This window comes from Asparagus officinalis, chromosome 5 (assembly GCF_001876935.1).
Source record: "Asparagus officinalis chromosome 5, Aspof.V1, whole genome shotgun sequence".
Lineage (NCBI taxonomy): Eukaryota > Viridiplantae > Streptophyta > Magnoliopsida > Asparagales > Asparagaceae > Asparagus > Asparagus officinalis.
In genome coordinates, this window is record NC_033798.1 from 396388 (window position 1) to 421275 (window position 24888).

At 35.6% G+C, this 24888-nt stretch overlaps 4 protein-coding genes and 1 long non-coding RNA gene across 5 annotated transcripts in view; 4 read left to right on the forward strand and 1 right to left on the reverse strand.

Moving 5' to 3' along the window:
• LOC109843549 lies at window positions 2630–6073 on the forward strand. The gene is made up of 8 exons (XM_020412485.1): window positions 2630–3205; window positions 3304–3414; window positions 3546–3602; window positions 3779–3859; window positions 4100–4134; window positions 4883–4972; window positions 5046–5199; window positions 5763–6073. The coding sequence occupies exons 1-8, from the start codon at window positions 2993–2995 to the stop codon at window positions 5868–5870; spliced, it is 849 nt and encodes a 282-aa protein (XP_020268074.1). The 5' UTR covers window positions 2630–2992; the 3' UTR covers window positions 5871–6073.
• On the forward strand, window positions 9414–9869 carry LOC109843825. Its single transcript, XM_020412792.1, has 2 exons — window positions 9414–9770; window positions 9858–9869. Exons 1-2 carry the CDS (start codon window positions 9414–9416, stop codon window positions 9867–9869), a joined length of 369 nt encoding a protein of 122 aa, XP_020268381.1.
• On the forward strand, window positions 11303–11617 carry LOC109839997. Its single transcript, XR_002246776.1, has 2 exons — window positions 11303–11395; window positions 11475–11617. It is a non-coding gene; the product is annotated as an uncharacterized LOC109839997 (long non-coding RNA).
• Window positions 12944–21063, forward strand: LOC109840327 (protein argonaute 4B-like). Its single transcript, XM_020408918.1, has 23 exons — window positions 12944–13045; window positions 14008–14261; window positions 14364–14569; window positions 14674–14898; window positions 14998–15134; window positions 15252–15349; window positions 15454–15551; window positions 16474–16651; window positions 16752–16868; window positions 16942–17049; window positions 17172–17234; window positions 17317–17430; window positions 17516–17681; window positions 17775–17887; window positions 17962–18099; window positions 18276–18403; window positions 18489–18554; window positions 18924–18987; window positions 19090–19201; window positions 19307–19380; window positions 19588–19682; window positions 19766–19797; window positions 20571–21063. The coding sequence occupies exons 2-23, from the start codon at window positions 14022–14024 to the stop codon at window positions 20744–20746; spliced, it is 2748 nt and encodes a 915-aa protein (XP_020264507.1). The 5' UTR covers window positions 12944–13045; window positions 14008–14021; the 3' UTR covers window positions 20747–21063.
• Window positions 21910–24888, reverse strand: part of LOC109840735 (folylpolyglutamate synthase-like) — a 19153-nt gene continuing 16174 nt past the window's right edge. The window contains exons 11-16 of the mRNA XM_020409480.1: window positions 24707–24888; window positions 24478–24552; window positions 24426–24429; window positions 23790–23942; window positions 22878–23041; window positions 21910–22317 (exon numbers count right to left, since the gene is read on the reverse strand). The exon at window positions 24707–24888 is cut by the window's right edge and continues 85 nt beyond it. Coding sequence (XP_020265069.1) covers window positions 22258–22317; window positions 22878–23041; window positions 23790–23942; window positions 24426–24429; window positions 24478–24552; window positions 24707–24888 — 638 coding nt within the window. The 3' untranslated portion in view covers window positions 21910–22257. The remainder of the gene's footprint in view (window positions 22318–22877; window positions 23042–23789; window positions 23943–24425; window positions 24430–24477; window positions 24553–24706) is intronic.

Consider the following 24888-nt stretch of genomic DNA (forward strand, 5'->3'; position numbering starts at 1 on the left):
TGGAATGAGAGAAAACCTAATTTGAGTCATCTCAGGAAGTGGGGATCTATAGCCCATGTTCTCATTTTATGTCAACTTAGAGATAAGTTGGATTTTAAAACAATAAAGTGTAGATTCATAGGATATTCAGAAAAGTCAAAAGGTTATAAGTTCTACAATAAAAAAAAGGAATCATTGAAAGCAGAGATGCTACATTTCTAGAGAATCTAGAGGAAGAGGAACAAGTTCGAGAGGAAACAGAACATCTAACTGTAAGTCTGTAATAGATGATGATTATTACAGTGTTGTTCCCACTAATGACCCTGATATTGTGAATGAACCTAACCTTAAAAATGATAAAATACCTATGGAAAATAATGTGCCTAATCAACCGGTTGTAGGCAACAAAAGGCCAAGAACATAACCTTCATGGATGGATGATTACTATTTGTATTCATGTGAGTCATCATGTTTCTCGGTAGATACAAATATAGAATAACAAGATCCCTTAACCTTTTCTGATGCGATGAAATCGCATGAATCAGCTTCATGGTTAGAATCTATTCCATAGAAAAGAATAAGGTATTGGAGTTATGTGATCTATCAGAAAATAGAAAAGTCATAGGATGCAAATGGGTGCTCAAAAAGAAATATCGTGTTGATGGATCTATTGATAAATTCAAAGTACGGTTAGTTGCCAAAGGTTATAACCAGAAGACAGGAATAGATTTTCAGGAGACGTATTCTCCTGTAGCTAAATTTGCATCCATTAGAATTATTTTGGCTATTGTTGCATATTTTAATTTGGAGTTATTCCAAATGGATGTTAAAACTGTATTCCTTAACGGAGAGTTGAAGGAAGCAATATATATGCAACAACTTGAAGGTTTTCAGGTGAAAAAACAGGAACATAACGTTTACAAATTAATGAAATCTCTATATGGTTTAAAACAGTCTTCTAGACAATGGTATCTCAAATTTCATGATGCAGTTACTAAACTTGGTTTTATTCAAAATAAATTAGATAATTGTGTATATGTCTTGAAAAGTGAGAGCAAGTTTACTATATTATCCTTATATGTGGATGATATATTACTCGCTGGAAATAACATAGAAATGTTAAATAAAACCAAGGCAAATCTCAGCGAAAAGTTTGAGATGAAAGACATGAGAGATGCATCATATATTCTTGGAATTCAAATAATTCGAGATAGAAAGTCTAGAATGCTAAGTTTAAACCAAGAAAAATATTTAAGATCAGTTCTTAAAAGGTTTGGAATGAAAAATTCCAATCCGGCACCAACTCCGTTAGTTATGGAAAAGAGATTATGTAAAGAACAAAGCCCTGGAGAGGGGCAGAAGTCATTAGATGTTCCTTATGCTCAAGCAATTGGAAGCTTGATGTATGCAATGTTGTGCACCAGACCTGATATAGCTTATGTTGTGAGTCTAGTCAGTCGATATCAAAGTAATCCAGGACCAGCACATTGGGAAGCTGTTAAAAGGATTATGAAGTATATCAGAGGTACATTGACTCATAGGTTAGTTTATCAAGCTGAATCGCTTGAACTCCTCGGTTATTCTGATGCTGATTTCGGAGGTGATAAAGATGATGGAAAGTCCACTTCGGGACACTTATTCATTTTTGGAGGAGGAGCTGTTTCTTGGAGTAGCAAGAAACAATGGTGTGTTGCTAGATATACGCAAGAAGCTGAATACATAGCTTGTAGTATGACAACTACACATGCTGTCTGGATAAGACGGTTTTTGATTGATCTTGATCTCAATTTGTTGGAAGGACCTATTGATATTTATTGTGATAATCAACAATTAGCTTAATCAATAGTGGTACGAATAGCTCCAAAGGAAAACATATTGAGATCCAGTATCACTATATTCGATATATTGTAGAAAAAGAAGAAGTCAAAGTGACTTATATCCCTACTACAGATATGATTGCTGATTCTTTGACAAAAGGAATATCATCAAAATCTTTTATTAAACATGTAAGTTTGATGGGACTTAGTAATAAATAAGTTCAAGTAAAATTTCATGAATAATGAAATAAGAGTTACTTTCTACGGATAGTGGGAGTAATGGTAAGTAGAAACATCCGATCTCACGGATAGTGGGAGGCATGTCACTTGGTTGATTTGGTCAAGTGGGAGATGTTAATCTGACTTGGTCTTGTGTGACCAAATCAACGCTTCTCAAATGGAGAGAAACATGGGATATGGGGTTTGTTGAGAGAATCTCTCAGAGGCAGTTTGAGGGAGGTGGAGATGATGAGATTTCAGCTTATAAATAGTGGATTAATCTCCATGAGAAAACACAACAAAAAGAAAAAGAAAAAAGCAAACTCCTAACCTGTTACCGGAGCCTCCCTCAAAGATATCATCTTTTCTCTTCTCTGTGCTTCAAACACTATGTTCTGAATAGTTTACAAGCTGTGCCCTAATCACCCTTTTATAGCTAGGCAGTTGGGGTCCTGACGATTCGATCACTTAAGCGAATTGGGCCGGGTCTGAAAATTAGGCTCAAGGATCCTTGGTACCAAGTATACCCATTTTTCTCTCTCTCTCTCTCTCTATATATATATATATATATGTGTGTGTGTGTGTGTGTGTGTGTATACATATAAATATACATATACATATATGTGTGTGTGTGTGTATGAAGAGGAATAGGGGAAGAAAGGAGAAGCACAATATAAGGAAATAAGAGGAAAAATTAGAAGGGGAACAAAAGCTGCATGGCTTCTTTAATCAAGGTGTTGTAATGTGCACTCAATCCTGATGTGTGATGTTATTTACTATCTAATAGAAGAAATCAACAAGAGACTGCCACTATTCTGTGAGGAAAGTGTAACTTAGTTTTTGCGATCCAGTTACCAAAAGCTGTTGACACAAGTTGACAGTTTTAGTAATTTGAATAATTGTTAGCAAGCTATAGAACATTATAAAGTCTCCATTGAATTGTTAACAAGCTATAGAACATTATAACTCCCTCTTATATGTATCCTTATTGGATGGTTAATCGAAAACTTTTGTTCCCCAAAGGAAGTGACGTCATGGACAATGAGATAAGAAAAACATTTTTAGAGGAGAGACGAACAAATGGTGATTTCATATCAAAGGTTTCCGACATGCTATGGATTAGGGATATGTCAAAATTTGCTGATATGGAGACGAACACTTTGCATGAAAACCTTCAACAGCTGGACGAGGTAATTGTTCATAAATTTTGATCAGATTAGTGCCCATAATTTCTCCAAACTAACATAAAGTATGTTATGAATAATCACTATGCTTCTTGTTTGTGTAGATGGCAGACAAAGAAAGCACTGATGGTGGATTTTTAAAGCTTACAAAAACTAATGAGTGGGTTTCTGGTGACAGTGTTATTGCTCCAGTCAATAAGAAATTGACCGCTAAGGTCTGTCTTTAACTGGTTACATTTCCAAAGAGTATCAACATGAGATCAACATCTGTTGCTAAAATTTTGGAGAGATACCTTTTCTCAGAATTTTCGACATTTGGGGTATTTGATACCATGTTTGATTGCAGGATTGGCAGAATGACAGCGAGAAAAGGAAGAAGCTAAACTTTCTCAGATATGATGCTGTATGTTCTTTTCTTTCCTATTCTTGTTGGATTCAGATTATAACTTTTTAAGGCAGGCTTCAGATTCGTTTGTATGTATTTTGGTGGTTAATCCAGTATGCATAAAGCCTCAAATGATATTTTGTGAAAAATAACTGTTATTTGGTGATCTGACGGTTTTCATTTTACCCTTTCAGATTAAGAGGGAGTTGCTGTTTTTGACAATTGGCATTGGAACTGGTTGCTGTGCATACTGTTTAATAGTGTTTAGCATGGAGGTTGTCCATTTGACTTGCTACATTAAGTAATATTAAATTGATAACTATCATCAACACATTTCGTTATCGTCAAATGACGGAGAAGGTAATCTAAATATAAAACATTAATTTAAGAATGTAATTTATAATTTTTAGGCCAAGTACTATATTTCTGATGAAGTAAATGTCATGGAGATATATGGTTTTCTTTCAGCTTGTGATTATCTAGTTTTCTGATTACTTGATTTGTAAATCTAACAGGCTGCTGTCAGTTATGCTGCTGGAGTTTTGTTCAGGTGAGTCAGGGCATTATTGTTTTCTCTGATTCTGTGACGCCAATACAAAATAGCATGAATGATCATGACATAGCTATTAAGTATCCGATTTATACATTACCATCAGTAGCAATTAAGTATGCAATAATTATGAACACTGTTATTACCCGACCTAGATACTCTGGAAGCATCTATGTCTTGTTGCAGTATGCCCCCCCCCCCCTCTCCTCTCCTTTTATTCTTTTTGGAGATAATGGAGAACCTTAAGCCATAATTCTATAGAACAAAAGGCAAATATATTAAGGTTTGTTAATATTATGTTTCCTTTTGTAGGACTTTCCTATATTATTGTTTTCCCTTTCTTATTAGAGTCTTCCTTTCGTAGGACTTTCTATAGACATCCTACGCAATTTGTACATATAAAGGGCCATTACCTGCTTCAATGATCAATGAATAACATGATAATTCTTTCCTTAACAAAGATAACTAGACACAAGATTGCAGTACATTCAGCTCATGCTTATTGTCAGGTTTTTTTTAAAGAAGTATAAGCTGTAGTCAGTGCAAAAGATAAACTTGCAGTTTATAATTTTCTTTCTGTCTAGGAGATTTCTTGTTCTTGGCTTCGGTAGTACTTCTCTTGGTTTGTTCTGTAAAGAACTACTACATGACGCGATATTTTGTGGCTCTGTTCCTGCTACTCCAGTGGCTATTAGTAGATAAGTTGCTTTAAAACTTACCTGACAGCTGTTATTTCCTTGTAGAACAGTTGTTTGTACCTTCAGCTTCTGTATTATCACGCGGACAATCTCTCCAGGGAAGCAATACCTAAGATTTTTTTACAAAAGAAAGTGAAGAAGTAAGTCATCATCTGACTCTTTTTCATCTTCTATTCATTTTACTTTTGTGTGATTATGTTCCAATTCACATAGAATTGGGATAAGAAGCGAGGACCTGGAGAATACACTGGAGAAAATATTTCGGGGTAGCACAATGGCATTATCATCACCAAGGCTAGTGATACCTGCGGCATTATATGGCATTTGTATTTTATCGCAACATATCCTCAACAACTTTGAATTTCAGGTGATTGAGTGGATTTTAAAAAGTTTTGCTCGTAATATTGTCATCTTTTTTTTAAATGGCTTTGTGTTTTTTTTCTTCAACTGTTATATTTTATGATTTAATTGATTATACCTTCTTGACGAAGACATTTCTCTCAACCAACCTTCTCTTATTCATTTTAATAGTGACCATTTAGCTACCCTTCATGAAACAATGAACAAATTAGCTATCCTAAAAACATCGAAATGAACATAGAACAACTAAAATGATTTTCATCATACATGTGGCAACCGGAGTCTGTAAAATATTGTGTCCTTAACATGATATATCTTCTGACAATGATTTCTTTAAACTTTTAACAAATAAGTACATATGGGTAGGGAAGTGCACGAAGATGTCAAGAGTTTTATAAAGAGACTGATATATTGCTAGTTCAGAAGCATTGCGCGAATACAAGTATATTGCTAGTCCCAAAGCATTGCATGAGCAGAAACAATATTTGCCTTTTTCCCCCATCTCGTTTATCATATTTAATATAATTATGCTCAAAAGTATGTATCTTGAATATATGTTTCGTTTGGCAGATTGTTCCTGCAATGCTTGGTTTCTTTGCATATAAAGCTGCAGCTTTAGTTCAAGTTTACAGAGATAATGAGGACCTGAGGTTGATATTTCCAGAGAGTGAGGAATAATCCAGATGGCCGTTAACAGCGAGCAATGGAAATCCTGTTATCTCGTTTATATTATTTTGGCCTTTATTTTACCAAGAGGAACCTCAAAAAAAAAAAAAAAAAACTGTTGTTTGCTCCTGATTTGTTGCGGGAATGTAAAATTCAAGCAGATGGTAACGGTAGATAAATCCTCCTCAAGGAGGAGTCTCGAGCACTTTTTTCAACTGAGCAAGAGTTTTCTCCCTGTTTAATTTTTGAAATTAATGTAGAAAAGATTGAACAATTTTTCACTTCAGCCCCATTTAATTTTTTTATTATTAAAATCGATCCTTTTTTTTATTTACCAAAACCGACCCGATTTCTTGATTAGTAGCTTAATCACCTTCCTAATTAGTCGGGGTTAGCAACCTGACTATTTAGGAGGGTGTTAAACCTTAATTAGAAGCCTTAAATCCTAAAAATTAATGTCCTAAATAGTCGGGGTTGGTAACCCCGACTAATTAGGAAGGTGATTAAGCTGCTAATCATGAAATCGGGTCGGTTTTGGTAATAAAAAAAAAGGGTCGATTTCAATAATAAAAAATTGGAATGGGGCTGAAGTGAAAAATTGTTCAGAAAAGATTTCATGGAGATGCTATGGTTACATTCAGGGGAAAAAAGGCATTTGCAGGTTAATTGTATTCTTTCCATTGTATAATCACTGCTGAGTCAAAAGCAACCACAGAGAATGAGATGATCAAAACACATTTGCAGTGAGCTAATTTCCTCTCTTGGTATCTTTATTTGCTAAAGTTATATTTTTGGTAGAACAATAAATTCAAGGATTATCAAGTTACAAGAAATGTCAAACAATCAGTCAATCAATATTATACTAATGAAGTATAAATCTAATTGCATGCTTCTGTTATTTGGCAAATTCTAAGAACTCTACTATTTAATAACTAATAATAATATTTTTTTTTTATATTGTCTCATCTTGATCCGCTAGCCTGGCCGTCTTCGGAATCCCACTTGTCTATCTTTCAATTTCTTATAGATCATTTATTTTATTCTCTCTTTCTTAAAAAAAAAATCATATTTTTATCCCATAAGAAAATTAACTTAATCAAGTGCATGGCGCGTTTGATAACTAGTATTGTAATATACATTTTCCTTTCAAGAAAGAAATGTTTACGAAAGGGGAATAAACTTTCAATATATGTATACGAATTAGGAGCACCGATGGCATATTTACCTAATTCGATCCCATGAAAATAGCCCAAAATCGTAAATAGGAATATAAAAAGACAAGAATGACCTCTTTAGTTTTCAGCTCATTTTCCTTTTTTACCGACTTAATATTTTTCAAAAATAATTTGAGAGCACCGAAGCATTGTCCTTATAAAAAAAACTAAAATGGGGAGGGGGGAAATAAATAAATAAATAGCATAAGGCTGGTGGAAACAGCAAAACACGAGGCTTTTGTTTTTTGGCGGGAAAAGTGTTCGGATGGGAAGTACCCTAATTACCCCCCCGCAGACCCCATTATTACTTGCAAAGGTAGTAACTTTGTTGTTGTTAAGCTTTTTTTTTAACCGGGCAATTTAAGGCCCTGTTTGGCAACCAAAAAAAGTGGCTTATCTAAGAGCTTGTGGCTTATTGAGTTGATCAATAAGCTAGTAGAGCTGTTTGGTGACAAAAAATAAGAGGAGATTATTTTGGAGATTGTGGCTTTTGCAAGTAGCTTTTGAAAAGCTATCTCAAGTAGCGTTTGAGATTGGGAAGAAGCTGTCAATTATAATTCTCCGTTTTTGCCCCTTTAAATAGGCCAACCGAACCCAAAAAAAAAACCTCTTTCTTTTCCAGCGTGAAAACCCTTCTGCCGTTGATTCTTCTTCTCTATTTCGCTCTTTGATCCGCCTAGGAGAAGAAGGGTTTGGATTCTTGCTCCCTGCTCAAATTCAACTAATTTACTGATTGTGAGTTTCCTTCTCGATCTATTTTTCAATTTTGTTTTGTTCATTAGGTTAGGGTTCTGTTCCTTTGATGTTTGATTGTTGTGGCGATGATGGCATGCGATTTGGATTTGGTTGGTACTTAAATTTTCTGTATTATCGTTGTTTCTAGATCTAGCCATGTCTATCATTAGCCAATTCCCAGGAAATACTAATTAACAATTTTGTTTTGTTCATTAGGTTAGGGTTCTGTTCCTTTGATGTTTGATTGTTGTGGCGATGATGGCATGCGATTTGGATTTGGTTGGTACTTTAATTTTCTTCAAGTTAGGGTTCTACAAGTCTGTTTATGGCTTCTGAGTGTTTTTAAATCTTCTTTTGAAGTTTGGTGTATTTCATCTGTGTACATATTTATTTATTGTTGTTGGATCAAATTTTTTGATCCAAGACATGTACATTTTTTGCAATGAAGTATGATTCCTATGAATTTGCTCCTTCTTTGTTGCATACCCATATTAACTTGTTTTATGCCGAACCTCTGGGAGTGATTTTGTATGTTTATAGATATGACAAATTTCTAATGCAAAAAGATTGGTAAAATCCTTTTCAAGTACACTTGTAGCAATCTGACTGCTTTATGGTAGAATGATTCTTTGAGTTGGACCATGTGATAGTACTGCGGTATGAATGTTCAGTTTGTAGGAATTTCTAGATTACAGGTTTACTTCATAGTTAGACCTGAAAATGCTTAAAATCTGGTGTTAGACCTATTTATGGTTGGAATTTGTCATAAGACTTGGATTATATATTAGGATACGAAAAGTAGATTAGAGGATAAATTGTCCAAACAGGTACACGCATAAGGCATCAACCAGTATATTGTAGTGTGGTCGTAATTTATGCGTTTTCATCATTGTCTACTACTTCAGGATGACGATAGGACATTATGATGGATGCTCTCTGTGCAAGTTTACCATCAAACTTTTTCAAATCCTGAAACTTCATTTCAAATTAAGTATGATGTGAGCCTATATTCTATCAAAGTACCATTATATCAGACATCTAGCATGCCTCGTATGCTCAATTATATAAGCAATGAATAATCTTATATCATCTAATTTCTTAGAAGTGCAACTAGCACATTGAAAATCATGCAATCAATTTATTTGTCTTACATACACCATCGAATTCACATAATTAGTTTCAGCTTTAGTGAATTAGATGATATAACATTATCTAGAAAAAGGAGATCATTCTAGCCTCTACTTTTCGCAATTCTAGAACCAGTACTTAATTCTAGTGGAAATCCTGAACAAATTAGACAGGTATGCATCGTATATTCGTATAACTAGAAGAACAGAATCATCCATTACTATTTGCAAATGAAGTACATTATTCAAGTAGGTTTTGCACGAGTGTTCTCTTGCATGGCAATATGAACATCATCCTAATTTTAAGTCATTTCCTTGATTGATTTTAACCAGCAGATACAGATAATTAGACAGTAAAGTAATAATATTTGTATTATGCTAATATGCTAGCTTTGATTGTCTTATGTCATTGTTCGCTAATACAGAATTCATCTCCACTCATGTGTTTTATATTCATGTGTGTTTTTTCTATATTATAGATGGAATCAAGTAATGATAATGTGGACAATCAGAAAAACAAAGGTACTGATGATGCGGAGGGAAAGACATTTAACTGGACAAATGATTTCATGATTGTATTATTGGAGCTATGTTTGGCATTCGTTGCTAAGAATGGCCGCAATCAACTCTTCAAATGGAGAGACATTGCCAAAGACTTTGAGGCAAGAACTAATCGGAAAGTTAACAATTATAAAAGTTTAAAAAACAAGTATGATCAAATGAAGAGAGATTGGAGAATTTGGAAAGGTTTGAAGCAATCTGAAACTGGCCTAGGTTGGGATTGCATAACTGGAAAGCTTGATTGTTCCAATGAGTGGTGGGAGATAAAAATCAAGGTTAGTTGTTTTCTCACATAGTCATAATTGGTAAATTAAAGAAAAAATAATAATTTGTTTGATTTAATAGTTTATGATATTGTGTAGAAGAAACCTTAAGCTAAAAAATTTCGTAACAAAGGGGTACCACGTGCCATTGAAGAGCTATAGGATCAGCTATACTCAGATGTAGTAGCTAACGGGTTAGAATGCGTTACTCCCGGCATGAATCCTTCAAGTGTGGTTGTGAATGATGTACAATCTGGAAATGTTGAGAGGGTTCAAGCAGGTGTTGAAGAAGAGGGAACCAATAGTGAAGAGAGAGTACTTGGTGAGTATGAGGATTCTCAAGATCATGTTTACTCAGAATATAGTCAATACTCATCTCGCTTGGAAAACCTAGAAAGAAGTGAGGGTACTTTTTGGCATGAGTTTTCAAATGAAGTGCTTAATGCTGATAATCAACAACCTAACCAAAGCCAAGGTGTTACCCAAGTACCAACTAGTGATAGGAGGACTTCTAAAGAACCACAAAAAACTGCCACAAAAACAGTGAATTCTGTGCCAATGAAGCGTAAAAGGAGACAATCTACAGGATCAGCAATGATGAACCATCATCTTGAAAACATGGTTGCATTTTGTGGTCATGCAGCCCAAGCACTTGAGTCAGATTGTAGTGCTCCTGGTAGCGTGACAAATACTCAAACACCAGTGAATTGTGTTGTAATGGTGATGAATGTTCTTAACAATATGGATGGTTTGGAAAAGGGTAGTGCTTTGTGGTGTTATACTGTTTATTTGCTTGAGGATGCTATGAGAAGGGATTTTTTCTTTGCTATGGAGGATGATGCTTCTAGGTTGGCTTGGTTAAAGTTTATGTATGATATGAAGGACAAGTAAACGTTTGAACTATTATTTATTTGTTTAATTAGGTGTGGTAATTTTAGATATTTCAGCCGTTGTTTGTGTTTTATTAAGTGTTGAAGTTGTGTTTAATTTGGTTGCATGAATTCTTAATCTTATGGTTGTATGGACTGTTAAACTTTGTGGTTGTGTTTAATTTGCATTTTACCTTGTTTAGACTTATCTTCATTTTTTTAAACTAATCATTGTTTAGGTGTATTATGGATATGAAGAAAAGGAGGAAGAAAAAGCAGAGAATATTTTGGCTTATAACTGCATGTACAACAAGTGCTATAGCTACATATTACTACAAATACATTTACAAAGAACCATGCATGACTTCACATCAAAGAGGGGAAGATTGGATGAGAGAAATTCTAAATGGACATCCTATTCGATGTGTGAATGCCTTTAGAATGGAATCAAGAGTATTTTTGCTACTATGTGAAGAGTTACAATCCAAATATGGATTAACACCTAGTAGGAACATGACAGTGGTTGAAAAAGTGGGTATATTTGTTTATACTATTGCATTGGGTCTCTCTAATAGAGATGTTTGTGAGCGATTTCAACGTTCTGGTGAGACTATTAGTAGAACCATTACCCAAGTTTTAGAAGCGATTTGTGGTAGAAATAAAGGTTATATGGGTCTTGCACGGGATGTTATACAACCAAAGGATCGAAACTTTCAATTCATACCACCTCAAATCGCCAATGATACAAGATACATGCCTTATTTTAAGGTAAACATTATTGTAATTGATACTTAATTTGTAAATTTTGATACGTACCATTATTATAATGATGAAGTTTAAATTATAGGATTGTATTGGATGCATTGATGGTACTCATGTGGCAGCATGTATTCCCGAGGCTGATCAATTGCGTTATAGAGGGAGAAAAGACATCCCCACTTTCAATGTCATGGCTGTGTGTGACTTTGATATGTGTTTTACATTTTTGTCTGTTGGGTGGGAAGGATCAGCACATGATACACGTGTTTTTCTTCATGCGATTAACACGCCAACAATGAATTTTCCTTATCCTCGACAAGGTTTGTTTTTGTTTTTTGATTAAATTTATTTACTTCGATATATTATAGTCATAATATTTTCTTTATTTAATCTCACTTTTCTTAAATTTTAATATAGGTCGATATTATTTGGTTGATAAAGGATATCCGGATAGACTGGGATATTTAGTACCGTATCCCAAAATAAGGTACCATCAATCGCAGTTTCAAAGAGAGGCGCCAACCAATGCTAAAGAAACTTTTAATCGTGCGCATTCATCTCTTCGTAGTTGTATTGAGAGATCATTTGGAGTCTTGAAGAAAAGATGGAAGATTCTTCACCAAATGCCACAGTATAGTGTGAAGACCCAAATTGATATTGTTATGGCCGCATTTGCATTGCATAATTATATTCGCATTAACTCAGTCGATGATCCGTTGTTTACAGTGTTAGAACAACAACCAAATTATGTACCCGAAGATGAAACTCAAGATGAACTCGAGGATCCTGATGAGAATAGTAATTCTTCAAGAGGGACAACTTCTGAAATGAGGGAAGTTCGTGATAACATTGCTCGCTTATTATGGGAGTCAATGTGATAATTGCCTACAGTATTAGATGTCGTATTTACTGTTTTCTTTCAATTGACCTCTCAATATTTGTGTATTTTTCATAATGTTTTCCCTTATTATGTGATGATGGTTATTGTTTTTATCACGTGCATTGCATGTGCAATCTAACTAGTAAATAAATAAATAAATGAGTGTTGAGTAATTCTAATTTTATATCAATAATATTGCATGTCCTTTTTAGTCATTTATAAATTTAAGCTAGTTATACAGCTACTTTTGCCAAACAGCTCTACTTTAATCAGCTAGCTACACAGCTATAAGCTTTCAGCTATAATTTCACAGCTTTCAGCTAGCTTAACAGCTTTCAGCTATAATCTCGTAGCTTTCAGCTAGTTTTGCCAAACAGAGCCTAAGCTCCGAGCAAGACGGTATCCGATAAGGGCATTTTCGTCCACCCAAAGTTGCACACCCCCCTCGTGCTCTCTCCCGTGGAAAAGACGAAAACGCCCCCCCCACGTCACTAGATGGGGCGCATCGAATCCTGACCGTGCGATTTGGGACCAGCCTACTTCCGTTATTAAACAGAAGCTTCGGCGTGCCTGACACGTGACGGGAGCGACGTGCGCCCCGCATAAAAACCCTACGCGAAATTGTTCTACACCGTACGATCGAGTTATATCCAAACGTACGGTGGAGATATCATCAGAGCATAATAAATTTTGACGCCGATGAAAATTTTCGGGGGGGTTTTTTGGGGACCTCTTCTTGTTTCCATCCGAGAGAGATTCTAGGGTTGCGAGCCGAAAAGGTTCGAATCTTCGGTTATTTTTGTTCAGTTTTTCGTCTAGGGTTTTAGTTTCAGGACGTGCATTGTTTTTTTTTTTTTTGTTCTCTTCCTTTTTTTTTCTTTGCGTTTTCTTCGCTTTTTTCCGAGTGATTATGGAGTATTTAGGGTTTTGTTGAGATTTAAGTTAGATCATATGGGTAATGTGATGATTTTGTTGTTAATCAGTTAGTATCATCAGAGCAAGTTCATGGATATTGATTCATTTGATTTCTATAGAGTTTGTTTTCCTTCAAAACTTTTGATAAATCCTGCATGAGGTGTGCTGATTGTTCTGGTGGAAAACGTGATTATTATTAATTTATTATTATTTGGTCAGTTATATAACCAAATGATGAATTCCATTGCATTTGCAATTTATTCATGTGGTTTGTCTTTGTTTTTGGTTCAGATCTTTTGGTGCGTCTTGGTTTGTATAATATAGTCCTGAAAAGTATTTTGAATTTTAAAAAATTTCAATCTTAATTATGTTATGTTTCTAGTAAATCAGTCTTTCATATTAGTTGCCAACTTGAATATTCATATCGTGAACCATATGTAAACTATGTACATTTTGCTGCCAGCATTCGTGCGATATGTTTTCATTAAGAAAAATGATAGAGGCACACCGTTAGGCACACCATCAACCACACTCCCCCTCTTGCAACATTGCAGTGGCCCCACATGTGATTTTTTTAAAGAAAAATCACATGTGGGGCCGCTGCACTGTAGCAGGAGGGGAGTGTGGTTGATGGTGTGCCTAAGGGTGTGCCTGTAGCGCCTCCCTTTCATTAATGCTCTAAGAGACATGGCCTGCCCTCCGACTCTCCTCTTACTATGCATCTTCACTGGACATTTATTTGCTCTCTTCTATGCTTTGATTTAGCCATGAGTGCCACAAAGTCCAAATGTAATTCGATAGTTTTAAGGCCTTTCTTATTTGGCAGGTCAGTAATTGAAAATGAATTCTCCAACCGAAGATGGGACGGAGGGTTTGCCGCCTCCGCCACCAGTGCCACCTGGGGTGGTCCCAATCAAAGCTGATTCGGAAAGATGCTCGCCACCTAAGAAACCATCAACTCCAAAGCGTATTCCAATGCCCAGACGCGGCTTGGCTAAGCGAGGCCACCCTATACAACTTGTTACAAATCATTTCAAAGTTTCTGTTCGGAATGTTGATGATTACTTTTACCACTACAGTGTATGCCCCTGTTTTGCACTTCTATTTATCTGTACAAACTTGTCTCCTTTCTGAGCCTACCTACTTGATATGATATTGACTGCTTTTATCCGATATATGCAGGTAAACTTGAAGTATGAAGATGATCGGCCTGTGGATGGTAAGGGGGTTGGCCGAAAAGTTATTGACAAATTACACCAAACCTACGATAGTGAGCTTGGTAACAAGGAGTTTGCTTATGATGGGGAAAAGAGTTTGTTTACAATAGGTTCCCTACCACAAGTGAAGAATGAGTTCCTTGTTGTTTTGGAGGATGCATCATCGAATAGGTGCTTTAATGCTTTGTTTGCGGCATTCGTTCATAGTTGCTATACTTGATCCGTATTCTGGGCGCTGATATTCTGTTTCTTCTCTACCTTCCTTTTCGTTTTAGAACTGCTGCCAATGGAAGCCCAGGTGGAAATGACAGCCCAGGGGAGAATGACCGTAAGCGTTTGCGGCGTCCCTACCAGACAAAGTCCTTTAAAGTTGAGCTGAATTATGCTGCAAAGATTCCAATGCAATCAATTGCAATGGCTTTAAAAGGCCATGACACTGAAAACTCTCAGGAAGCACTGCGAGTGCTTGATATCATCTTAAGACAGCATGCAGCAAAGCAGTATGTTTTTTTGCTTGTGATATTCTATCAGTAATTCACTTTTTCTGTGATATACAGGTGGTTTTGAGTTTCTTTTTCTGAAGGCATTACTTCTTGTAGGGGTTGCTTGCTTGTCCGTCAATCCTTTTTCCAGAACAACCCTTCAAACTTTACTGATATAGGTGGGGGCGTCTTAGGTTGTAGAGGGTTCCACTCTAGCTTCCGAACCTCCCAAGGTGGCCTGTCATTGAACATAGGTAATTTCTTTGTCACTGCAGAGTGTTTCAGGCCATTGTATTTTGGTGGGTTGGGTATCTTAGTAAGTTCTTTTTTGTTTCATTTATGTTGCCTAATGCCACGCTTCTTGTCTGCAGATGTCTCAACGACCATGATAGTTAAACCAGGGCCTCTTGTTGATTTTATTATTGAAAATCAGAAAGTAAGGGACCCATTTTCAATTGACTGGGCAAAGGTAAGTTCAAATCGATCCAAGAGTTTATGATTCTCTTTTTTCCTATATGACTGCTTCTCTTTAGCTCTCTGATATGCATTATTCGTTGTCTTGTATGTTAACAGGCGAAGCGTATGCTTAAAAATTTGAGGATAAAGGCAAGTCCTACAAACATGGAATATAAAATAGTTGGTTTAAGTGAATTACCTTGCAACCAGCAAATGTAAGTTTTTCCTTCCTCTTCACAAACACAACACGTCATGCTTTTATATCCAAACTGTGAATCAATTGGCACAATGCAAGCATCAAGTGGATTTCTGTAACTCAAGATGTTCTCATTGATGTTGCTGTATCTGGCTTTGTTCTTGCAATCTTGCTCACCTTTCTGCAACTCAAGAAGCTCTTATTTGCCAAGTTACCTTGTGTCGCAGTAAAACAAGTCGCATTACTCCATGTAACTTGTGTCAGGAAGCTAAATGGTGTTACTCAGCTTGTTTGGATAGTAACTCTTGTGTATGAATTACCACCTTTCACATTTTCTATTCCTTAGCAATAGCTAGCAAATAGCAGAGCTTGGATTGTAGTATCTTTATCTGCAAGCAACCAATTTACTTTTTTCTTATGTGATGTCTCAATTCATTATGCATGCAACTCATGTCATCATTGTCAATTGTTGCAGCAAAGCAAATCGCCCTTAAGTTGCAAATAAGATGTAATCCTATTTCTGTGGCTGACTGTCACTTTGAAGCTGTAGTATTATCTGAGATTTTCTTCCCCAAACACTGAAAATTTCTGTGTTTAGTTGGTAGTTCTTTTATATGTTATGGTCACTTTTGCAGTTATGTTTGCAGCTTTTTACAGTTCGGATCCTTTTCGTTTCTGCTCACTATACAAATCGATTTGCCTTGTCGCTGGCTATTACTTTGAGTTTATAGTATATTTTGAGTCTTTCTGTTCCAAACATGGAAAATTTCTGCGTTCAATTGGTAATTCTTTTATATGTCGTGGTCAATTTTCCAGTTTTTCTATGTTTCCCATCCTTTTTGTTTTGTGCTCACTATACCAATTAATTAATGATAATCATGCTGTTTTATTATCTATGTTTGCTAGTGCTTCCCTTATCTCATGATTTATTATTTGCACAGGTTTACTCTGAAACAAAGAACTGCCAAAGATGCCAATGGAGATTGTGACGCTCACACGACAGAAATTACTGTTTATGACTATTTTGTCAAACACAGAAATATAGAGTTGAGGTATTCCGGTGATCTTCCTTGCATCAATGTTGGAAAACCGAAGAAGCCTACTTACCTCCCATTGGAGGTATTATGAACTAATGTGTACACGTTCGAGTATCTCAGTTGTTATCTTATTGTATACATTATGCCTACTAAATTCAACTTGGATTTTCTTCCCTGCAAAGCTATGCACCCTGGTGTCTCTGCAAAGATATACAAAGGCATTATCCACTCTCCAGAGATCTTCGCTTGTTGAAAAGTCGAGGCAAAAACCTCAAGAGAGAATGTCAGTTTTGAGCAATGTAAGTTCCTGTTATAATGTCTGAACATACATATCAATTATGAACTTTCATTAAACATCCAGTTATGTTGTAGGCACTGAAGTACAACAACTATGATGCTGATCCCATGCTTCAAGCATGTGGTGTCTCTATCAGCGCACAGTTTACACAGGTTGATGGCCGTGTGCTACAAGCGCCTAAGGTTTGCTTACATCCTTTATCTATGCATTATTTTTGAAGATGCTTATTGATTTCAACAATAAGTTGTTATTTTGCAGTACTTCCCCAGTCCCTTAGCGGAATAACTTTGTTCTTTTGTTACAGTTAAAAGTTGGGAATGGGGAAGACTTCATGCCCAGGAACGGGAGGTGGAATTTCAATAACAAGGTTTTCTTTTATCACAATCTTTTGTTGAAGTTCTTTTTTTTTTCTTTTTCTTTTTTTTAAACTAGAAGTAGCTGTTTTGCAGAAACTTTTTGAGGCCACTTGTGTAGACAAGTGGGCTGTTGTGAATTTCTCTGCTCGTTGTGATATGAGAAATCTTGTGCGTGATCTGATCAAATGTGGGAAGATGAAAGGAATTGTATGTGCTCATTTCTATGATCATATTGTTTAAATGAATACTTTTCTTTGACCCTACTGAAATTTCTGTGTTGCTTAATTTATAGCAAGTAGATGACCCGTTTGTTGTGCTTGAGGAGAATCCTTCTATGCGGAGAGCCCCTGCTCCTGCAAGAGTTGAAGATATGTTTGAGCAGATAAAGTCAAAGCTTCCGGGAGCTCCCAAATTTCTACTCTGCCTTTTATCTGAGCGCAAAAATTCTGATGTTTATGGTTTTTCTCTTTTTTCCTCCCTCCATTAAGCATAGTTTTTCAGCCTGTCACATCTGTGTTGGCTCATATGTTCAAAATTTGTGTATAATACAGGACCTTGGAAGCGAAAATGTCTTGCTGAATTTGGAATTGTGACACAATGCATTGCACCTCAAAGAGTTAATGACCAATACCTTACTAATGTTCTACTAAAGATCAATGCAAAGGTAGGTCAAATTTTAGCTTTCACTGTTCAGTTTTGTTCTCTGCCATTGCTGCTGCTTAACTTTCACTTTCACAGCTTGGTGGAATTAACTCATTATTGCTACAAGAGCGCATGACAAAGATCCCCCTTGTTTCTGAGTCACCGACACTTATACTAGGCATGGATGTATCACACGGCTCACCTGGACATTCTGATGTTCCATCAATTGCTGCGGTGAATTGCTTGAATTGCTTATTTGCCTTGCTATATTAGACACATTATCTGTTGATATATTACTTCAATGCCTATGCTAATGCAATTGTTTTTCCCCCTGTCTATATGGTGATATTTTCTTATTCTCTATCTTATATTTATCATTGTGGTTTATCATTATTTCTTTACTGTACTAGGTTGTAGGCTCACGTCAATGGCCTTCTATTTCTCGGTACAGAGCTTGTGTAAGAACCCAAAGTCCTAAGGTTGAAATGATAGATTCTTTGTTTAAACCAGCAGGTTCTGATGATGATGGCATTATCCGGTGAGGCCTTTGATTAAATATAATAATTTCTTCTGTTAATATTTTACTTATTTCTGTAACTGACACGCTTAGTTCTTAACCATAGGGAACTTCTGATAGATTTTTACACAAGCTCCGGAAAAAGGAAGCCTGACCAAATTATTATTTTCAGGTATGTTTTTTTTAACTCAGCTTCTACAAGTTTTGCCTTTTCAGTTTCTTTCTTTAGCTTCCATGTGACACTTCAGTGATATGAATGATATGCTTATAACATTATTATATACAAAAAATGAAGTGTATAATATACAGATGCTTTGAGGATCTACTTTTGTGGCTTCTATAACATTGTAGTTATATATGACTTTTACTCATCATTCTTATATCAATATGTTGCATAATCAAGTACTGATTTCCATCCTCAGCGAAAATAGTTAGAATAGAGGCTGTTCTTGGAATGTAGGATGAATAACTTATTCTTGTTTTGAGCTTGGTCCCTTCTTCCTATTACTTTGTGTTTAGTTTATCTATCGCTGGATTTCAGGGATGGTGTGAGTGAATCTCAGTTCAATCAGGTGTTGAACATCGAGCTGGATCAAATTATTGAGGTCTGTTACTTGGAAATAGCTGCAATCCAAAATAATGAGTATCTTAATATGACATTTTTTTATGATATGGTTTTATGGGAGCTTCTATTCTATTATGTTCAGGCATGCAAATTTCTTGATGAACAATGGTGCCCTAAGTTTTTGGTGATAATTGCCCAAAAGAATCACCATACCAAATTTTTTCAGCCAGGATCACCTGATAATGTTCCACCTGGTTAGTTTCATTGTATGCTTAATTTTGTCATTTAAAGTTTCAAATGTATCTTAAAAGACAGTTACTTGCTGTTACTTTTAACTGTAACTTATTCTGCTTCCACAGGTACTGTAGTTGACAACAAAGTTTGTCACCCTAGGAATTATGACTTCTACATGTGCTCTCATGCAGGAATGATTGTAAGTTTTAGATATTTCGCTAATCTAACCTTCAAAAAAAATTGTTGTCAATTGAAATTAATTGAGGTGAGGTTCATTCATTTTTCTCTTGAGGATGTTAAATATTTCCTTGGGTTTTCTTTCTCAACTTTGGATCACGTTTAGACTTGTAGCAACATATTCCTTTGTTATTATTGCCCTGTTCATTCTATAAGTGTCCTTTGACAGGGAACCACACGTCCAACACACTACCATGTTTTACATGATGAGATTGGCTTTGCACCAGATGATCTGCAAGAGCTTGTGCATTGTTTATCTTATGTGTAAGTAGCACTAGGTTTCTTTCTGGAATTTGATAGTTTGAACTTAAATTGACTAACGCTAGTATAAAAATTTGGACATACAGGTACCAGAGGAGTACCACTGCCATTTCTGTAGGTAAGATGACATTTTGTTTATTTTGATGTTTCTCAGTTTTGATGATTTGTAAATATTGGGCACAAATTCCTTCATAACCATGAAACTATTTTACACTTAAAATCAAAATATTCTCTTTTCCATTCGACATTTTATGTGGACGCCTACAGGCCATTTTACAACCTACTTTAATTTCTGTCCATAACCATGCCTTTTTTCTTTGTTTAATTCTAATCAGATAGATTTTTAGACTATTTTTAATGGTATTACCTGTACAAAACCGTTCTGATAGAGCATATGTTATACAACTGATGGTTTCCTATTTAACTGGTCCTAATTTGTAATAAGCTGCATTAAAGCTTTGATTTTTTTTTATACACACATTAGGGCTTTGATTTATTATACACAAAGATAATCCACCTCTAATTAATCAAACAAAGCCAGTTCCATTGTGTAAATGATAGTGTGTAGTTTAGAATCAAGAAGCTGTCCAACCTAAAATGATACGAGTCGTAGAATTTGAATATACCATGATATATAATACGGTCAAATTCCCACTACTAATACCTTGCCTGCCTTGCTAGCGTATGCATTTCTATGTATCTTGGTAGCTTGTTTTTTTCTAAATGAGATGTGGCAACTTAAACCCAGTGTGGCGGTGTCTCTTATTATTATTACTATTTTATTTTTTTTAATTTTTTACTTGCTGTAACTCTGTTCTCTACCTTGGATTTGGCAACATCACACATTTTAATGTGTTATACTATGTCCTGATGATGTTCATTTTCCTTTAGTTGCTCCAGTTTGCTATGCGCACCTCGCAGCGTCCCAGATGGGCCAGTTTATGAAATTTGACGACATGTCAGAGACTTCCTCGAGCCATGGGGGGGTTACGGCTCCTGGGGCAATTCCTGTGCCAGAGCTGCCAAGGCTGCATGAAAAGGTTTGCAGCTCTATGTTTTTCTGCTGAAGCGAAGGGAAAGCTACTTTCCTATGTTCTCCGGTGGCAGTGCAGACTGTACTGATGTTGGAAAGATGGGAGAAGTTTTATTGCGTACGCTGCTTCAAAACTATGGTCTAAGTTATCTTGAAGGCGCACCAGGGTATATACAATGACGTTTTTGGATGCTACTTCAAGCGCTACACAGATGCTAATTTTGCTTTTTGGGCGACTTTGTGGTAGATGCCGACTATTGTTGGTTTACATTTTATGTTTTAGATGTGGCATTGACCTTGCATTTTTTCCTCTACTGATCCACGTATCATACTCGTGCCATTTTTCTCTTATTCTTGCCCTGCTGTGTGTATAGTATTTAGTTTTTATGTTGCATCTACAACGTTTGAAATGCAGGCCCTAATCACAAAATCAGAAAGGGCGGAACAAGGGAGTACCGGTTATGCCCTTTGATCTGGAAAACAATGATTTCTTCTAACAGATTTTTGGCAGGAAGTTGCATTTAGTCATCCGAATCTGCAACATTCTGCTGATTGTTAAGTTGATTGTTGTATTAGGACATAATTGACTGAAGACATAGCAGGAAGTATGTTTCTTCAGTCAGGCACAGGCACAGGCACACTGAGGGTCCTATCAAAATCATCCCTACAAGAATGAGATTGGTTTTAACCGTTATAAAATAGCTAAAATTCCCAAACTAACCTCCCAACCACCCATGTATCGTATAAATCACTCTATTTGTAGGAGGGGTTTTGATAGAATCTGCACTCCTTTGTACACTTTACTTTGCAGACCTTATTCCTTAGAAGATGTGGTTTCATACATTCAGGTAGAAGGTCAGTTACTCTTTAATTATTGAAAAATTCATAGCAACCCCAAGCTTTAGCCTTTTATATTACTACAAGCTTCATCAACGCACTTTTTTCTTTTGGGGGTGGGGGGGCTAGTCTCAATTTTGAGAATTTTGTTCCAGAAACATACCAACTTGATCCCTAACCATCTGCAAATTCAAAAAATGACCATGCAAAATCATGTATTTTAATATTGCTATATATCCAGGCTGACGAATTTCTGTTATGGTTTAAAGTACCATTGGTTCAAGGTTGAAAGGCACTTTCCTCCTCATACTAGCAGTATATATGGAGCAGTATTGTATGGACGAAACAGAAATATAATTCACCAGAAATGTTTTAACTTATTTTAAGAACAGGAGAAAAATCTCAGCTCAAAACTGTTTCAAGAAGAATTAATGACAACTCCTGAGCACACCATTGAGCCAAAATTTGCTGTATACATGTAAATAATTGGCATCGCAACAACAATGAATTTAAGAATAGAGAAACAATTATATTTCAATGGAACTAATGATACATGAAGTTGAAATAGTCGACCTACGTAATATACTTAAACATAGTTTTGAAGGTGATGTCGTCTGCTACTTGTAAGTTTGAAGACAGCGAACCAACCATCAAATTGCTGTGACTGAGTATATAAAACTGCAAATTTTGTAGTAAAACCCTTAATGATCATCTCCTTAACAGCTTCAAGACATCACCCACCAGATGCAAGGATCCCGTCACGAGAACCTTCAAAGAAATATCATTCAAATCATGTCATCATCCTCCCCTGATATTGTAGATATTCCTTCGAAATATATGCCAGTGTAATTTCCTATTAGGTTAAGATGACACATGGGAATCATGCAAGTAGATTAATCATGTAAGTAGATTATTACTATAACGGTGAGGAATTTATTGCCACGTGACTACTGCATGACATCTCACCCTAGCGGAGAAATAATAATGCCCGAGGGTCGGGGGTTAAGTATAAATTAGTTTAGCGAGTATAAATGGCAACATCTCATAGTATGGGAGGGTCTTGCTTGCATTTAACCCATATACAAGGGTACCATATTTTGAGAGAGAATTTATAATTTGTATAACCTTCTTTTACCACTTCATAGTGATTTTATTTACAACTCTATTTGGAAATAATTAATGTGCAACTCCAAAGAGTTTTAGAATCTTGCAATTTACGAGAAATATTAGAACGCACACAATTTCTTTTCACAAGCACATGAAAGACCAAACAAAACCACACTGCGCTGAAAAAATAACTTACTTATTACATGAAAATTTGACCTTACCTGAAGCCGGAGAGAAGGGTTGTCCTTAACACAATCTCTTAACCATTTTATTGTCAATGGCAATGATGGTATCACTGCACTGCTAGGGTAATTTTCATTTAGAAATCCAGATGATGGTAAGTGCTCAGGGCTTTCAATTTTGTAGCAGTTATTCAGACTCACATCTGCAAAGGAGGTTAAACAGTAGAATTAAGACAGTAAGAGACAAGTTTTGTTAGAAGACATACGATGAAATCAATGTTTGTCATGATATAACCAAAAGACCACATAGAGATATGCATGGTAGGATATTACTAAAGGAGTAAAAAGAACAGCATGTCTAGCTAAAGATAAAATTGCAGACAAAATTTGCATAAATTCAAAAAAAATTATTTTATTTATAAATTAGTAAATGATTCGTCTCCTCCTTTTGAAACAAAGGCTATCGATACCTGTCATCAAACTAGTACATCCAATAGCCAAACCCTCCCTTTAACATTGCTGATATTATGCAGTTCCACGTGTTTTATGATATTATGCAGTTCCTCGTGTTTTATTACAATATAAACAACTACCTATGGAGTAGTAAAACTTGTTAAACTTTGACCAAAGAAAGTTTGCAGAAAACTTCTGAGTAAATACTTGCTGAAAAAAATATGGAAACAAAGGAGAGTTTGGTCATAATTTAATTCCCTAACCTTTCTTTAGTATATCATTAAGATACAAGGCATTACATTGTAAAAGCCTGGAGATCTACCATCATAATCTAATTACCTAACCTTTTTTTTTTGATATTATCAGGAAGATACAAGGCATTACATTGTAAAAACCTGGTTACTTTAAGTTGAAATGGCAAATGTTAAGGCAAATAAAAACTAATTCTAACTTGAAGAATCTAACATGGGCAGATTGACAGTTAAAGTATGACCTCACCTTTTCCATGGATTAATTTTTCCCAAGTTTTTTGAAGTGTTGACTGCCATGTTGTATCCTGAGAAATATCTGACGATACTGCAGAAACAGCAGAATTGACTCTATGATATGATGACATGCAAGGAGCAAAAAGAGCTTTTGAGAAATGAACACCTGTCAAGAAGAGAGAAAAGTCAGGAAGAGAGAACATAACTCACCTTGTGAACATGATCTATCTTTTTTATAATGCAAAAGGCCGGCTATGTATCAAGTTTCAAGGCCTCATGTATCCTTTAAATCTTTTGGGAACTACCTCGAAAAAAATAAAAATAAATCCTCAACCTCATGCCTACTGAGGCTAGCTTTTGTCTTGCTTCGACTGATGGATCTTACAGTATCTACCTCATAGGAATGTCCTATGTAATAACAATATATATACAGAATCAAATCTTAAAGTGTAAGAACATAAGCAGTGGATCTTATATCAACAATCTCAAAAGAAAAATAACATGATGCATATCTACGAAAGGATGAAAAATAAAACATTATATCATTACAATTAGCTGAAGATCTCTATTTCAAAGTATAATGGAGATACAATCAAAATGGGAAAAATAGATAAGTCAATTATTACACAATTACAAAACGTAGAAAAACTCGACTTACATTATATAACATTCTACAGAAGGTAAAGAAAACTTGGGAAAACAGAAGCACAAGTGTTGATGAGTTGGGGAAGCAGAATCTGGGGGTCTCTCACTTCCATGCAATTAAATAGAAGAACCTATCGTAGATGTCAAATGAAAATATATCAGAAACATATTTTTCTCAACCATCCATACAAAGCAAATGAAAAGAATGCTCAAAGTGCAAGCATCTATGACTATTTTCATATTCGTATGTGGAAAATGTTACATAAACAGTGTTTAAGATCTTACCCTTTTTGAAATTTTGTTTGATCCATTACAGTGATTGTTCACAGTCTGACCATTGCACTGTCGTCGATCAATGAAGTCATGCTTTGATGAATGCTGATTATCTTTCACAGCATTTGCAAACCATCTTGCACAAACTTCCATGCTTTCTGGACTATGGGCACCATCAAAGTAAAATATCAAAC

What these genes read in the sequence shown, in the direction of transcription:
- LOC109843549 (XM_020412485.1), top strand. Translation starts at nt 2,993, where the DNA reads ATGTATCCTTATTGGATGGTTAATCGAAAACTTTTGTTCCCCAAAGGA. An exon ending in TAATAGTGTTTAGCATGGAG is followed by an intron (nt 3,860 to 4,099) that starts GTTGTCCATTTG and finishes TAAATCTAACAG; the next exon opens with GCTGCTGTCAGTTATGCTGC. An exon ending in TTACAAAAGAAAGTGAAGAA is followed by an intron (nt 4,973 to 5,045) that starts GTAAGTCATCAT and finishes CAATTCACATAG; the next exon opens with AATTGGGATAAGAAGCGAGG.
- LOC109843825 (XM_020412792.1), top strand. Translation starts at nt 9,414, where the DNA reads ATGGAATCAAGTAATGATAATGTGGACAATCAGAAAAACAAAGGTACT.
- LOC109840327 (XM_020408918.1), top strand. Translation starts at nt 14,022, where the DNA reads ATGAATTCTCCAACCGAAGATGGGACGGAGGGTTTGCCGCCTCCGCCA. An exon ending in TTACCTTGCAACCAGCAAAT is followed by an intron (nt 15,552 to 16,473) that starts GTAAGTTTTTCC and finishes TTATTTGCACAG; the next exon opens with GTTTACTCTGAAACAAAGAA. An exon ending in GCTCTCATGCAGGAATGATT is followed by an intron (nt 19,381 to 19,587) that starts GTAAGTTTTAGA and finishes GTCCTTTGACAG; the next exon opens with GGAACCACACGTCCAACACA.